The sequence below is a fragment of the Prionailurus bengalensis genome, chromosome A1, assembly GCF_016509475.1.
Source record: "Prionailurus bengalensis isolate Pbe53 chromosome A1, Fcat_Pben_1.1_paternal_pri, whole genome shotgun sequence".
In the NCBI taxonomy this organism is placed as follows: domain Eukaryota; kingdom Metazoa; phylum Chordata; class Mammalia; order Carnivora; family Felidae; genus Prionailurus; species Prionailurus bengalensis.
Window position 1 is genome coordinate 133,744,643 of NC_057343.1, and position 17,746 is coordinate 133,762,388.

Sequence of the window (17,746 nt, forward strand, 5' to 3'; positions counted from 1 at the left end):
CCTGAGCCAAAGTTGGACACTCAACTGACTGAGCCACCTAGGCGCCCCTCTTACCGTCACCTTTTTTATCCCTAAAGTCAGATCTTCACTTTAATACTGCTGCTGAATGACACAACTTTTAATCTGATCTGCTTCCTGTGCTTTTCTGAGCAGAGATGTGATTAGGCACCTATTCACATAGCTCGGGAAACACAGTGTAGAGTAAATAGATCACTAGAGCTGCTAAATTGGAATAATTTTTAAGTTAAGAACAGATTGTCTGTAATTTTTCTTGAAGCAAAGGTCCTAATAATGATAAAAGAATGGTTGTAGAGGGGTTTTACATTTTGCTTTCATAGTATCTTATGAAGCATTCAAAACAACACTGTGAAATAGTACGATACATACTGTCATTTTATGAGAAGAAAATTAAAACTTGAATTTAAGATGACTCACTTAGCTTGTAAAGTAGAACTTTAATATAAGCCCAGTTTTCTGACTAATTAGCATTTTCAGACTGTTCCATTTTATTTAAGAATAACCACTGCTTTTTAAAAAAAAAAAAAATCAGGGGCGCCTGGGTGGCTCAGTCAGTTAAGCGTCCGACTTCGGCTCAGGTCATGATCTCACGGTCCGTGAGTTCCAGCCTCGCGTCGGGCTCTGTGCTGCCAGCTCAGAGCCTGGAGCCTGCTTCAGATTCTGTGTCTCCCTCTCTCTCTGACCCTCCCACGTTCATGGTCTGTCTCTCTCTGTTTCAAAAATAAATAAACATTAAAAAAAAAGTAAAAAAAAAAAAAAATCATTCCTGATTTCTGCCTATACTTTGTACCCCAAAGCTAGAGCTATAGGTTCCAGCAAATTGCCTTGGAAGATAGGCATAGCAGAGCAGATAGGCATAATAAGATAGAAGGTTTAAATAGATACTCTGTTTTAAATAGGGTGCTATTTTAATTTGGCATTTTAATGAGTTCTTCATATTACTTTGTTTTTTACTCATTACAGTGTTTAAATAGTCTTTGGAATATGAAAGTTTTGGCGCATAATGAAACCCAGAACAGTGCTTTTTTTTTTTTTTATTAACAGACTATCACTAAGGCTTCCTATAATAATTTGTTCTTTTAAATATAAATAAAATATCCAGAGCAATTTTATGAGACATTGCCTAATGTGTTCTTGTCTTTACATTAAAGTAGGGATATGGGGCGCCTGGGTGGCGCAGTCGGTTAAGCGTCCGACTTCAGCCAGGTCACAATCTCGCGGTCTGTGAGTTCGAGCCCCGCGTCGGGCTCTGGGCTGATGGCTCAGAGCCTGGAGCCTGTTTCCGATTCTGTGTCTCCCTCTCTCTCTGCCCCTCCCCCGTTCATGCTCTGTCTCTCTCTGTCCCAAAAATAAATAAACGTTGAAAAAAAAAATTTTTTTAAACATTAAAGTAGGGATAGTTAACATTTTTTCTTAGCAGATAATTTTTTTGAGATTATTAAATTATTCATTTTTCCCCTTGCTGAATTGATTGAAGAATTATATTTTTAAATGAATTCTTATAAAATAATATTTTGTCTTATAACTTATGTCAAAGACCTATATTGGCTTCTCTACTAAATTAAATATTTTTCTGTTTTCATATTCAATAATATAAAATTGTTTAGAAGACCATTAGATTTTGCTCTTATATTTTAACATTTCTTATTTTACTTTTGTTTGTATTTTTTGTATTCACAGATTAAAGAATTTGCCCTTTAGCTTTACAAAACTTCAGCAGTTGACTGCTATGTGGCTCTCAGATAATCAGGTAGGCATTCTGAGTTTGTATGTTACTGCAATTCCAATTGTGTTATATGATTATGCATAATAATTTATGTAGGCTCATTTAAGAGCAGTTATACTCTGGTACACATTTTAAAATGTATGTAAGGAAAAATGAAAATATTTAGATACAGATAATTTATGTGCAATTTGTGTAGATTGAAAACAGTAAATCCTGTTGGACTGTCTAATTTCTCCTGAATCTGTAAAAAGATAAATTAAGAAATCAGATTCAATACTCTCTCACTTTTTGAAGGTTTTATAGTGATCCTCTTGAGTATACGTGTAGAGATTTGATAATGAAGTTTCACACACCTTAAAGAAGTGTTTCTAAGGAATTAAAAGTTATTTCCTGGACTTGGATAGATAAACATTTTTTGAAGGGTTACAATAGTCCATGAACTGCTCTGGGAACTTGAGATACATTGATGAAGCAAATAGAATATTTTTATATTCTCATTGAGCTTACATTTTCAAGGGAGGTAGAAACAAGTAATTATGTAATAGTATGTCAGAGCTACCAAGAAAAACAGAACCTGAGACAATAGAAAAGTAGCAGGGCAAGAGTAAACATCCTATTTTAAATAGGATGATTTAGGAAGTGTATCTCTCTGAGGAAGAGGACCAGTAGAGCAGACAGGCACATGAAATTAGGAGTGAACCATACATAGACTGGGACAGTGAGTTGGTAGAAGAGGTGCATTTAAATAATTTTAAGAGTGCAAGTCCTAATATTCGAATGAGCTTGGTGTAACTGAGAAATAGATAAAGCACTCAGGGCTGGAATAAAGTGAGTAAGGAAGAGAATTGAGTAAGATTAGATCAGATAGGAAAACTGGCACTATAGATCACATATGACCTTGTAGGCCATGCTAATGAATTGGGGTTTTACTCTGACTTAGATAGAAATCTGCTGAAGTATTTCATGCTAGGGAATGGCAAGATGTGATGTACATTTTTAAAAGATTATTTTGACACTTATGTGAGAAACAGTCTGTGGGTGCTTAGGGTGAGAGTGGAATATTCTATATTGCAAGGAGAAAGTTCAATAAAGAGGCTTTTGTAGTAGTTTAGAAGAAGGTATTGCTGGGCTTCAACTATTGAGTGGAGACGATGAAAAGGAATGTAGGAACATCAGGCCAGTAGTTGACTGTCAAGTATACTGGCTAGAGATAAAATATGGGAGTCAACATTGTACAAAAGGAGGATTTAACACCATGGAAGTGCATGAAATTACTAGGGAGAGAGGATGGAGAAGAAAAGGTCAAAGATTGAGCTCAGGAATGAGAGGGGCCCCAAAAGGAGAATAAGAAGAACCAGCCAATCAGGAGGGGGTGTTATCTAGAGAGCCATCTGAAGGAAGATCAACTGCGACAGATTGTTGCTGGTGGGTCCCGTAGATGAGGACTTGTAATTGACCACGAGGTTTGTCAAGTCAGAAGTAGTTACTAACCTTGAGAAGAGTACATAGTTTTAGCAGAATAGTGGGGATGAAATACTAATTCAAGTGTATATAATGCATGAGAGGCAGGAAGGTCATGACTGTGGATTTACCCTAGTACTGTGGCTCAGTTCCCATTTGGACAGTTGATGGATGTATCTCTCTGTATTTGCCTTGGTTTTAGAATTAAATGTGAGCATTTTATCCTTGCAAATAGTAGCTATAATTCACCTGTGAAAAACATTGGAAAAATGTATTTTGAGTTTAATTTGAAATGTCTTAGGATTCGCAGTGTAGATTGTTAGAAACGTTGTACTTTAAATGATAAGAAATCTCCTGTATAATGTCACCAAAATAATAGATTGTAGGTCCTAAACAAAATAAGGGTTAACTTACTATCTGTAAGTATGAGGAAATCTTTTTTCCGTATCTATTCTCAGCTATGTCTTACTGTTTTGTTTTGTTTTGTTTTGTTTTGTTTTGTTTTGCTTTGCTTTAGCAAGGCAGAGTACCTTTTTAATAAATTGATGCTTAGCATTTGACTTTGAGCAATACCTTATAATAATCTGTTTATTTTCCCAAGGTTTGGATACATGAGTCTCATAAGATATTCTTAAGTTCCATAGTTGAATTTGCTCAGGAGACTGTGTTATATCCTTCTTTGGGATTATATTAACAACTCTTACATGTTACTAGAGTAAAGAAACCCACTTGGCTATATTTCAAGATTCTGCAAACTTCTTAACCAAGACCTCTTTTCTTACCTCTCATTACTGAACTAAAAGCCTTAAATTGTTAATCCATGCTTCAGAATCAGATTGTAGTATTTACTTGTTCTACAAGTTAGGGTAGGAAATACTAAAATGATGATACCTTTGTTTCTGTTACAGCTTAAACACGGTGATTATTTCATCATCATTAAATGTGTCAGTTCATGTATATGTAGAACTCCTATTTCTAATCCCTCTTAATTGAGTATTTAGTGTGAAATGTTACGAAATTTTGCATCTGGATTCACAGAACATTGCTGGGCTCTGGCTTATGCCAGTTAGTTATTATAGTATAAATGAGACATGGCTCCTGGTCTTGAGGACTCTTGAGACTTTTTTAGTATAATAGCGCTATTTTAGGTAATGAATACCAGCAAAGTATGTTAGACAACTCATTTTAGTGAAATTATCTGGTATCTAAGACAGTTTTTCATATTTACAATGTTCTCTCATTATCTTCTCCTTGTTCCCCGTCTGTTAATTACTTATAAAAAATAAAAATTGTAGTGATGAGGGGTTTTGTGTTTTTCTCAAAGTTTGACAGAATAGTAAAGTAATAAATCATGAAGCATCCTGTGTAAGCCATATTACCTCCCTTACAATATGAAGTAGTCATTTTGCTGTGGAAGTACAAATTATAGGGGAGAAGGTATGTAAAAGTAGTCTGATTATGAATTATCAGAATAAATTGCTCTTGAATATTTCACTGACCATGTAGCACCTGCAGAACATGGAATAACATGGTTTTTCATGAGTCTTTGAAGTCTTAAACAGAGCAGTTGATTTGTTTCCTCGTTCATTTTGTCATTTTCATTCAAGAACTGTTTATTGAACACTGTTTTGTGCCAGGCAGACTAAGCTGGGATACATAAGGCTATTAAGAAGGTCACTGTAATACAATGTGACTTGGTCGGACTGGGCTTCAGGTTCAAAAAAGAGTTTAACTTGGGGGTGTAAAGGCAGGTTTTCCAGAGGAGGAGATTCCTGCAATGACTAATTCTCAAAATAATCATAGGATTTAAACAAAGAAAGGGGAAGAATATTCTGGTTAGAAGGAATATTATAAACCTGAGCACTTTTTGATGAAGAAGTCTAGTGTACTAGGTAACTGTACAAGTGGTTCATTGTGACTAGAACATAACCTTTGGGATGGAAGAGTAGCAAATGAGGCCAAAGAGATAAACAGGTCATGGAAGATTTTATATTATATTTCAAGAGGAACTTGCATTGTATTTCAAGAATGGTAAATAGATGGTTTTTTTTAATCTTGCATATTAACACTGATAAATTATGAGTGACTTCTGAAAGATTGTTTTAAGGATTTGGAAGTCTTATTCAGGCTCTGTGGAAAATTGCCGTGATTAGGGTGTCTCTGTAATTTATTGTCCATGTTATCGAAAAGGGACTTTACAATAATTGTGTCAAAACTGCATGTGTAAAATGTGAATGTCCCAGGCAAACTGGGTTTTTGGTCATCATAGTCCTAATCAATTATTCATATATACCATCAGTTTAAGAGGAAGAAGTGATCCTGTGATACATGTCAACCCTACTGTAGTTGATGGTGAACCATTATAACATATGAACAAGCAAGTAGTAAGATCAGATTGATATTTTGGAATGTTTTTTGGGCTGCGTTGTGAAAGGTGGATTTAACTAGGAATGGTGGTGACAAGTGTGAAGGCAGGAGAGACTGGTTGGAGGGCGTTTCTATTGCCATACTCAAGGCAATAGAAAATGTTGGCTTGAAGTAAGATAATGACAGTAGGGCCAAAGAAGAGCTGGTATATTTAGGGCATAACTTAAAAGGTCACATCAATGGAGTATGTGAAAAATGCATGTGTGTGAGAAGAAAGGCAGTAAAAGCAAAGATGAGCTTCAGATGTGGCTGAAGTGACAAGATGGAAATCGATAAAATTACCAAGATGAGGAACTGCAACAGAAAGAAAAATGTTTATGGGAGGATATTAAGTTCCAATCAGGCATGTTTATTTTTTGGATAGGCATGTTGAGGACAGTTCTAGTGGCCATGATTCTCTGCCCCCCTTCTTCCCCCTGCCGTCTCGACTGTTTTAGACTGTTGTTTCTCTGCTGTTGGTTTCCCCATTCTTTTAATTTCTAACCTCCTGGGATTTCTCAGAATTGCTCCTGAAGGCATGATTTCCTTTTTCCCAGGATCATTATAGATTTTGTTTGTTTCTTTAAAAAAATTTTTTAGGGGCGCCTGGGTGGTTCTGTCGGTTAAGCATATGACTTTGGCTCAGGTCATGATCTCACGGTTTGTGAGTTTGAGCCCCGCATCGGGCTCTGTGCTGACAGCTCAGAGCCTGGAGCCTGCTTCAGATTCTGTGTCTCCCTCTCTGTCTGTCCACTCCCCTGGCTCACACTCTGTCTCTCTCTTCCTCAAAAATAAAATAAACATTTAAAAAAATAATAAATATTTTTAATGTTTATTTTATTTTTGAGAGTGAGAAAGACAGACCATAAGTGCGGGACTTTTTTTTATCCACATAGAATAAATTCTGTGAATTTATTTATTTAAATGTTCAGGATGGATGAATCCCAAGCAATACTAACATTTAAGTGGCAGATGGATTAAGCTTAGAGTGGCCGTAGAGGTAGAAGAAAAACTATATGATAGTGGGTTCAAGTTAAGGATGAAGCAGATAGCTTAAGGGAAGAAGCTGTAAGGGGATAAATGCTATTGAGGTGTCAATTCAAATGAAGTCTGGAAAATATGCAAGTTGGGTATAACATGCCAACTTATTTTGACTATAGCTAATGTAATTTTAGAGGTGTACATCAAAAACCTGATTGACACAATTTAAAGAATAAGTAAATGAGAAAATTGCACCATACAATAGTTGATTAAGCTTTTAAAAAGGTTGGATAAGAAAGGAGAGGGGTGGAACATAAAGAAATTGGTAGCTAGAGGCATATAAGAAGGAATTCTTTAAGCATTTGTATAGGTTGTTGCGAGGAGACTGTGGAGAATTAGATTAAGGATATGAGAAGAAGTTGGATAACTGGTGTGTAACCGACAGAATTTAAAACTGTGGCAGGGATTCTTGTCCTTTTGAAAGCAGCTTGGTCTGAAGTTTGTGAGAGGCAGAGCTAATGTATATGTTGAAATTCTTAGAATGTAGCAGGTTCCGAGCAGATTTTACATCCTATTTTTGTTCTTTAAAAAAAAATCTTTGAGAAAATAGTATCTTCAGAATATAATTTAGGAAACATAGAAGGATTTTTAGGCACCATTGAGAATCCCTGTTGAAGTTGGTTACCACAGATCTGTAGTTACATTAATTTGCTCATTGGAACGATTCTGGGTTGCAGATTTGCCAATCCAGGTGTAAAGAGAAAGACAATGCAACAAGGTGGTCCTCGTAATTGGCGCAAAAGTAATTATAATGAGGTCTGATGAGGTACAAAAAGAAAGCAAATAAAAGAAAGAATTATGGTGATCAAGTTGAAAGTTCAAGGGAGTGTCAATTTTGGTGAGCTTGACTAGCAAATATTGTGGAAACAGTGGAGAGAGAGCAGACGTGGTGTCTCTGTTACCATCCTCTACTGCTTGTCCTTGTGCTTGACCGCTCCTCTGTTTCCTTTTCAGGAATTTTTCTTCTGCCAGTCTTAGATATTGGTGCCCCATATGGTACTCAAGACTCATCTTGAGTTTCTTTCCATATACTTAACTCTAGGAAAGATGCAGTTACTATCTATATGCCGTTATTCCTAACAGTATCCTCAGCTCTCAGTTCTCTTTCCTTTACTGTACACTCATTTTCTACTTAACATTGCCACCCAGATGTCTCAAATTCAACCAGTCTAAAAGTGAACGTGCTATCCTCTGCTCCCAATCTTTTTCTTTTCCTGGGTTCCCTAGATTAGTAAAAAGTACTTGCTAGAGACAGACTTGGGAGTATAACTCTTAACTACTGTTAATCACCAAAGTCTAACTGTTATATATCTCAGGTGTTTTTCTGCTTTGCTTTATCCCTGCTTTCACTTCCCTTAAATATAATCATCTTAAATATAGTGTATCATCTCCAGTACAGTAGGCACCGGTGTCATATGTCTGGTCCAAATTGAGATGTGCTCCAAGTGTAAAATATATTCCAGATTTTGTATATTTCATATAAACAAAGAAAATAAAATATCACATTAACAATTTTTGATCATATAACAGAATTCTATTTTGAACATAGAAGATATGTTAAATTTAATGTATTATCAAAATTTAACTTATTTTTGCTTTTTAGAAACATGTGGCTGCTAAAAATTTGTAAATTATCTATGGTTCTCATCTTCATCTTACTCTTGTTGACTTGGACTACTGAGATATGAAATACATCTCTGCCTCCAGTGTTGCCACCACCTCCAATCTCAAACCACCCTAATTTCATTCTGAACCACACTGCAACTCAAGTGATCCTATTATCTGGTTCCAGCACTAACCAGGAGATCAGTGGATATTAGGAAAGGATGTAGAATGGCAGAGGCAGAGTTAAGAATGGTAGAGGCAGAATTTCATGTCCCTCAAAAGAACAGGTATTTATACTTGAAGAGAGAAGAGTGATGATCTCACAGCATTTGTAAGCTCTAAATTTACCTATCTCCTGACGTAGGGTTTATGATCTTTGAGAGAATAACCCTATTTTTGAGAAGAGTACAGGGAAGTACTGTCCTAGGGAAGGAATAGATCTGCCATATCTGTTATCTGAGGAGGTCAAGGAAAGTTTTCAGTGAAGATGTTTGAGATGCAGGGCAATTTGTTTATTGTGGAACAAGTTGAGGGCCATGGAGGAAATGTTTGAATGGGAGTAAGATCACAGGATACATTAGCTAGCTGCAAGGTTTTCACAAGTGTCAGTCTAAAGAATTAATTGATAGGTTGGCACGTGAGGGAGAGATTGGTAGTTTCCTGCCTGTCTGGAGTCAGTCAGGGCATGGATTGATAGGATTTTAGGTTAATAGACTGGCCAAAGTTACTAGTTATATTAAGAATAAGTTGAAAACACTTCATAACCAACTAGGAGAGAAGTTTTAAAAAATGTCCAAAAAAAAGTTTTATAGTTCCACCATTGAGTAAGTAAATTTGTGGTATCATTAATGGAGATAGGAGACATGGGAGAAGAGAGAACCAGGTTACAACTTAATGTTTGTTATAAGTACTATTTTTTCAGCTAGAATTAACTGTGGGTAACTATACTAAACCTTCTAAACCATTTCTATAAAAGCCTCTTCCCAAAGGGGGAAAGATAATGTAAAGGAGGCACAATAACATAAAATCCAAAAGCTTGTTTTATAGCTTTATTAAATCACTGTGATAAGTAATTACTGGACTGTGGATACACTTAGTATATGAGATCTTTTTAAATTGTATTGACAATCAGGGATAATTGCAATTCAGTGTGAGTTTTGTTTTATACTAAAACTAAATGATATTTTGTAGATTTTTATAAGGTTTCAAATCATTGCTTAAAGTGTTACTATGTATATATAAGCTTGTTTTTGTAATCTACACATTGATACTTTATAGAAAAGCATGGTGAGTACTTATTCAGAGGAATTGCTGGATATGTATTTGCTTTAGGATTATTAAAAGTTAAACATTTATTTTCTTTCCCTAGTCCAAACCCCTGATACCTCTTCAAAAAGAGACTGATTCAGAGACCCAGAAAATGGTGCTTACTAACTACATGTTCCCTCAGCAGCCAAGGACTGAGGATGGTAGGAGTTTAAAAATCTCTTTTCTTTTGGGGCACCTGGGTGGCTCAGTCTACTGAACGCCTGACTGTTGATTTCGGCTCAGGTCATGATCCCGGGGTTGTGGGGTTGAGCCCCAGGTTGGGCTTTGTGCTGAGGCTGGAGCCTGCTTGGGGGGGGGTCTCGGTGTCTCTCTCTCTCTCTCTCTCTCTCTCTCTCTGTCCCTCCCCCCCTCCCCCTCCTTTACCCCCCCCCCCGGCCCCCCCAGCCCTCTCCCTCTGCTTCTCTCCCTAGCTCACGTAGTCTCTCTGAAAATGAGAAAATAAGTATGTCACGGCTATAGATAGTTGAATTTGGAGGTACATGTAGACCATATGCTTCCTTAAATGATTTCTTGAAATTAAACAGTCAACTTCATTTGTTATAGATCTCTCTATTCTTTGCTCAATGTCAGGAATGCATGTTAAATGTAATTAGGACTGTTGAACCAGGAACTGTTTCGTTCACTTGTTTTGTTGTAGACTAAATACTATCTTTGGATCTACATACCAGATAAGGATAATATGTAGAATTCTGCATAAAGTGTTGTTTCTAAGTTCTTAGGTTTTGCCTAGAAAGGGGAACATACCCTTTTCTATTGACCATACATGTTTTTCAACAGTTTTGGTATGAAAGCCTTTTAGACTAAGGAGCAGATTGGTTCCAATACATGTTGTTTTGGGGTGGTGGTAGAGTTCAGAGCTGATGGCCAAGAAAGAATTCTTAAAGACATCTTTGGTGCAAAAAGGTGATTTTATTAAAGCATGGAGACAGGACCCATGGACAGAAAAGCTGCACTGGGGTTGTGAGGAGTAACTGATTATATACCCTCAGGTTGGTGGGGGTTAGGGACAGTGGCAGTCTCTAAGGAATTTTGGAAACAAGGTTTGAGGACCTCTAGGGGCTAGGTGTTAGGAAAACATCATTTACATTTAGTAAGACCTTAGTCATGAGACCCTTCAAATGTATATCAGGGACAATATGCTTGGAGTATTATTGCCAACGTATACTTGGGGACTGAAGATAAACGAGGTTTGCAAAGGAATTTTTAAGTGTTTAAGGAGACTCACAGGATCTCAGGGGTCAGGATAATGTTAGGCCAGGATTCCCTTTTGCCCCTAGCAAAGTGTCATCATTGAGGCAGCTGAGCTCCTAGATGAAGGTCAGTCTGCCTGTTTCATGGACTTGTCAGTGGGCTGTAGGTATTAAGGGAATTTAATTTTCATTTGCCTTAGTTTTCCCACATCACCATGGCAAGCACTTAAACTCCTTTCCTTTGTTCTTGAGCACCTAGGAGTGTCTAAGAAATATCACCCATACACCTGGGGATGGGGAGGGGTGCTAGCTTTGGCACCCCTTTGTAAAGCAAACTTGTACAAAGCAAACTTTGCACTCAGTTTGCCTTCTGGTCCCTCATCATGTGTGTAAAGTATATATTATGTTACACTTACTAATATAATTTTTATGGGGCGCCTGGGTGGCTCAGTCAGTTAAGTGTCCAGCTTTGGCTCAGGTCATGATCTCACGGTTCATGGGTTCGAGCCCCGCACCAGGCTCTGTGCTGACAGCTCAGAGCCTGGACCCTGCTTTGGATTCTGTGTCTCCCTCTCACTCTGCTCCTCCCTCACGCTCTGTCTCTCTCTCTCTCTCAAAAATAAATAAACATTAAAAAAAAATTTTTTTAAGAATATTTTTATATGTATATTTTTCTGACAGCAGTGAAAATATTTATGGCTCAAAGTTATTTAGAAATTAACTCTTAATACATAAAAACACTGAAGAAAAAATCTAAATTGATCATTAATTTTAATTTATAAATATACCAGAGGCAAGTTAAATAAATTCTGGAGCTTCAGTTTCCTTACCTTGAAATAATGATAATAGTATCAGTTTTGCAGGGTTTTTGTACAGATGAGAAGCACTGAATGTAAAGTGCTTAGTTAGCACTATGGCAGAAACACATTGGTTATTATTATTCTTACATTGTTTTGGCAGGTTTAGCAAACAGTTATGAAATACTTAAATAGATTAAAAAGTAAAATCATTCAATTTCCATTATTAGTGATAAATAATTGGAGAACTCATTTATCTATGTTCATTATTTCTTGTTCTTTGCAGGAAGGAATAAAAGACTTGCTTTGATAAGTTATTTCATGGGAATATTAAATGAGGTTTATTTGGGTAAAGCAAAACTATTTAGCTTTTGAATTGAATTAAAAGTTAAGACTTGTGAGATGTTAGATGTGAATAGTTTACTTCATTGGGAATCTATAATGCTTAGAGAATAGGTTTGTAAGCACAAGCTTTCTTCCATATATTTAAATCAACCCCTAATTTCCATATTTAGCAATATAATTTGGAAACATGTATCCATAATAAAATAATAGCATATTTAATTTTAGGCATTCGATGTTGAAGTATTATTTTATGCAAGTACTCTGTATGTACATTAGAAGTTAATGAGTTCAGGGGCACCTGGATGTCTCAGTCGGTTCAAGTGTCTGATTTCAGCTCTGGTCATGATCTCATGGTTCATGGGTTCGTTGGGCTCTGTGGCTGACAGCTCAGAGCTTGGAGCCTGCTTCAGATTCTGTGTCCCCCCTCTCTCTCTGCCCCTCCCCCACTCATGCTCTGTCTTTCTCAAAAATAAATGTTTAAAAAAAATTCTTTTTTTTTTTTTTTAAAGAAGTTCAAGGACACCTGGCTGGCTTAGTCAGTAGAGCATGCAAATCTTGATCTCAGGGTTGTGAATTTAGGCTCCACATTGGGCATAGAGAATACCAAAAAAAGTAAAAAAAAAAAAAAAAAAAAAAAGAAAAGAAAGAAATTAAAAAATTCAAAATAGATACACCACTAACTCTGGCTTATACCCGATTTTGCATTGTGGGGAATTATAGTGAATGTTTGGATACATCAGTAGGTGTTTTTTTCTTCGTTTGCCATAGTCACTGGAATTGATGTCTCAATTTCCAATTTTATCTCTGAAGTTGATTTCGGATATTAGAAATTAGTAAGAGTGAGTATCGCTATAAATAGTATTACTGCCAGCCAGACATAATATATTCTAATAGTTGTTCTTTTATGTGGGAAGATAGAATGTTAATACTTAAAATATTTGTGAGGAAAAGGAAGAATAAATTCTTAGTGTAAGAAGAGACGTTAATGTCCTTCCTGTTGATGGGGCAGCAAATTATTTAAGTAAAGGACAATTTAATAAATATAGGCTTCATAGACCATAGGTTTCTGTGATAGCTGCTTGATGCTGCCTGTTTAGTGCAAAAAAAACAGTCACAGACAATATGTAAACAAATGAGCATAGGTGTGTTCTAATAAGATTTTATTTATGGACAGAGAAATTTAGATTTCATGTAATTTTCATGTATTACGAAAAATTTGTTTATGTTTTGGGTTTTTTTCCCCCCAGTATTTAAAAATTTTAAAACTATTGTTAGGTTGTAGACTATACAAAAACAGAAAGTGGGCCAGATTTAATAGCTTTCTGTCCCTGGGGGCACCTGGGTGGCTCAGTCGATTAAGCAACTTCAGCTCAGGTCATGATCTCATGGTCCGTGAGTTTAAGCCCCGCATCGGGCTCTGTGCTGTCAATTCAGAGCCTGGAGCTTGCTTCAGATTCTGTCTCCCTCTCTCACTGCCCCTCCCCCACTCACTCTCTGTATCAAAAAATGAATAAACGGTTAAAAAAAAAAAAAAGCTTAATAGCTTTCTGTCCCTGTTTTAAACGATAGGAACAACACATTGGGAAAATTTGTTTTTATTCTCATTTGCTACTTTTACTTTAGAAAAATAATAAAAACTGGTAATTATTAAAAATCAAATACAGATATTATTCTGAAGGAAGATTCTCAACAAAATTATTTTTTCCTTTGTGAAGAAACCAAGTCTGTAAGGACATATTTAATCTTTGATATTATTATATTCATGTGGTATTAGTGCTTTCCCTCTTTGCTTTTGTCACTGCCATATAGAAACTTGAGAATGTTTTATTTTGCTTTCATTTTAACGCACACTCAAATAACCAAACATGATTCCAACAATGAATAAAACTACTCAACAGCTTATATCTTTTTATTTGAATAATGAACTAAAGTATTAAATACATAATGTGAGATATTGTTGAAGACCCCCTTCCAGGGAACAACCAGATAAATATCTTTTGTCATAACAGTTTTTGTTCCAGTCAGAGTGATTGACACACTGTGGCCCATGGGCCATGTCTGGCCTGCTACCTGTTTTTGTGTGGCCCACAAGGTAAGAATAGTTTTTACAGGTGACTCTTTGCATCAGTTTGATGATAGCCAGCACCAGTTAAGCAAAATGTTACTCCTAACAGCGAGACCTTCAGTCTTCTCATTGGTAGAACTATAATACAATAATGGTACTCAGTTATTAGTACATATATCTTAAATTTGTCAGAAATCTTGTGGAAATTTGATTTCTGTCCTAAGCACCTACCATAGTGTCTTCACATTGGTCTCTGGGCTCACAAAGCTAACCATATTTATTATCTGACCACTTAACAGAAGTTTGGTGACTGCTGCTTAAAACTGTTCTAATCATGGGTGTACTCATGCTTTGATTTCTCTTATTGTCTTCTGTTTTCATGATTCAGATTTACCTGGCCTTCTATCATTTCTGTCATTTCAATTTATCCTCTTACTGTTTCTTTTTAAAAGAGGTCATAGTTCAGTTAAGAAATTTATTTCTGGGGCGCCTGGGTGGCGCAGTCGGTTAAGCGTCCGACTTCAGCCAGGTCACGATCTCGCGGTCCGTGAGTTCGAGCCCCGCGTCGGGCTCTGGGCTGATGGCTCAGAGCCTGGAGCCTGTTTCCGATTCTGTGTCTCCCTCTCTCTCTGCCCCTCCCCTGTTCATGCTCTGTCTCTCTCTGTCCCAAAAATAAAAAAAATAAAAAAAAATAAAAAATAAAAAAAAGAAATTTATTTCTGATGCAAAGAGTAGAAGTAGCAAAATAAAATCTTGCCACTTTGAATTTTTGATTTGAGAGATGTGTTTTAGAATGGAAGAGTCTTAAAAGGATAGGTCTGAGATACACTTAGAATGTTTAAGTCCTCATAGAGTTTACGTGTTTCTTAAAGTATTTCCATATAGCACTGTAACATACTGCACTTACAATACCAAATCAGAAACTACATTGACATGGCCAACTGGGTGGATTTCTTTTCAAATGCAGTAAAAGCTTTTTCCTTTATGACTTTGCCTCAAAGAAATAAACAAGTCAGAAAACACAGTGTTCTTGACTTGGAGTTTTATATACTTTAAGAGGAATAGATGCTTTGTTCACATTTAATTCATTCAATTTTTTTTTTTTGATGTTTATTTATTTTTGAGAGAGACAGAGACAGAATGTGAGTGGGTTAGGGGCAGAGAGAGAGGGAGAAACAGAATCCCAGGCAAGGTCCAGGCTCTGAAATGTCAGCACAGAGCCCCAAGCGGGACTCCAACTCACGAGCTGTGAGATCATGACCTGAGCTGAAGTCGGACGCTCAACCGACTGAGCCACCCAGGTGCCCCAAATTCATTCAATTTTTATTGAACACCTGTGTTAGATCTAAGCAGTGTGTTAAATCTGAATATTTAAAAAGAAAAATCCATGCTTTCAAGAAGCTCGTGTTCTGGGGCACCTGGCTGGCTCAGTTGGTAGAGCACACAACTCTTGATCTCAGGGTTGTGAGTTCAAGCTCCATAATGGGTGTACAGATTACTTAAAAATAAAATCTTAAAAAAAAAAAAGAAGCTCATGTTGTAGAGGGGGATAATGATGGGTGAATTTGAAAGAGAAGGCCTGGTATTTTGGGCCTACTTAGAGGAATCATTGTTGAATGGGAAGTATGCATCCATATAACAGTTTGTAGCTGGGGGAAGCAGGTTGTTGCAGGTGTGGGGGCATTTATCAGTTTGAAGCTTTTGATTGCTTTTCTTTACTCACTGATCTCAAAGAAAAAATTGCCTCTAGAGGTTGAGAGAAGGACCTTTGAGGTAAGTGACTTATAGTGGGAGAAAAGACCAACTAGAAATAAATAGGATTCCTAGGCGGCGCTGAAGATGGAGCAAAGATGAGGGGATACCATAAGTATGTAATGGTTCTAAACAACAAGGTGATGTCACTCTTCTCCGGTAGAAGTCAGCAGTCCAAAACAAAGAAGGTGATTGAAGTAACATATTATGGGTTTTGTTGAATAGGTATGACCTAAGGAAAAGGGGCAAGAAATGTGAGAGTGGTTAAAATAATATATCATGAAATCTAAGCTGGATAGAAAAGAAAGTAAAACCTAGAGTGATTTTACAGGGAGAGTAAGAAATGAGAATAAGGAACTCAAAGTTTATGAACAGTAATAGGGAAGTGAATGATTTGAAAGGACAAGTGTGTAGTGGTCAAGGAAGAGGAAGAGTTACAGAAGCCTAGGTCTTGAGTGTGACCATGGTTAGGAATCACATTGGTGAAATGCAGGTGGATACTGGAATGAGGAAATTAAGGAACTATGAAATTCTAGTGTTGAAGTGGGGAGGGGGTGGTCTTCACACGTTGTTATCATTCAGGATATTGGCAGGTTTTAAGTGGAGAGAAAGACTGTAGGCAACCACTAGAATCTTCCATGAATATGCCAGGATGATCAGTCTTAGTGGCTAAAATACAGAGAAAGTGATAGTATCACCTGATACCCTGAATCTCAAAAGATGTGAGATTTATACTAAAGGGTAGAAAGTGTAAGTGACCAGAAGTTGGCAAGAATGAAAGGCATGGTGAAAGTTACTTATCTTAAGGTTCTGAAAAAGTTCTAGCGTAAGATTACTTTGGCATGATGTAAAAACAGTTAAGGGATTTCTGGCCTAGGCTGGTGCTTAAAATTACTGCCTGGAAGTAGGTTGTTGCAGACTGCTTGGGTTGGCTTACCTTCCCAAGTCTACAACAGAAATCTATAGATATTCCTAGGAATTTGAATCACATTCCACAAACAAACAAAAACTTTCTGATTCATTAGCTGTTGAGCAATGCCACAAAGTAATTAAAGAAAAAATTCTCTGGCACAAAAACAGACACATAGACCAATGGAATAGAATAGAAACCCCAGAACTAGACCCACAAACGTATGGCCAACTCATCTTTGACAAAGCAGGAATGAACATCCAATGGAAAAAAGACAGTCTCTTTAACAAATGGTGCTGGGAGAACTGGACAGCAACATGCAGAAGGTTGAAACTAGACCACTTCTCACACCATTCACAAAAGTAAACTCAAAATGGATAAAGGACCTGAATGTGAGACAGGAAACCATCAAAACCTTAGAGGAGAAGCAGGAAAAGACCTCTCTGACCTCAGCCATAGCAATCTCTTACTCGACACATCCCCAAAGGCAAGGGAATTAAAAGCAAAAGTGAATTACTGGGACCTTATGAAGATAAAAAGCTTCTGCACAGCAAAGGAAACAACCAACAAAACTAAAAGGCAACCAACGGAATGGGAAAAGATATTCGCAAATGACATATCGGACAAAGGGCTAGTATCCAAAATCTATAAAGAGCTCACCAAACTCCACACCCAAAAAACAAATAACCCAGTGAAGAAATGGGCAGAAACATGAATAGACACTTCTCTAAAGAAGACATCCGGATGGCCAACAGGCACATGAAAAGATGTTCAGCGTCGCTCCTTATCAGGGAAATACAAATCAAAACCACACTCAGGTATCACCTCACGCCAGTCAGAGTGGCCAAAATGAACAAATCAGGAGACTATAGATGCTGGAGAGGATGTGGAGAAACGGGAACCCTCTTGCACTGTTGGTGGGAATGCAAATTGGTGCAGCCGCTCTGGAAAGCAGTGTGGAGGTTCCTCAGAAAATTAAAAATAGACCTACCCTATGACCCAGCAATAGCACTGCTAGGAATTTACCCAAGGGATACAGGAGTACTGATGCATAGGGGCACTTGTACCCCAATGTTTATAGCAGCACTCTCAACAATAGCC

At 37.1% G+C, this 17,746-nt stretch overlaps 1 protein-coding gene across 9 annotated transcripts in view; it reads left to right on the forward strand.

Moving 5' to 3' along the window:
* ERBIN (erbb2 interacting protein) overlaps positions 1–17,746 on the forward strand; it is a 134,056-nt gene that overhangs the window by 83,490 nt on the left and 32,820 nt on the right. For all 9 annotated transcript variants that reach the window (XM_043591399.1, XM_043591418.1, XM_043591427.1 and 6 more), the window contains 2 exons: positions 1,699–1,768; positions 9,627–9,726. In XM_043591399.1, the coding sequence (XP_043447334.1) occupies positions 1,699–1,768; positions 9,627–9,726 (170 nt within the window). The remainder of the gene's footprint in view (positions 1–1,698; positions 1,769–9,626; positions 9,727–17,746) is intronic.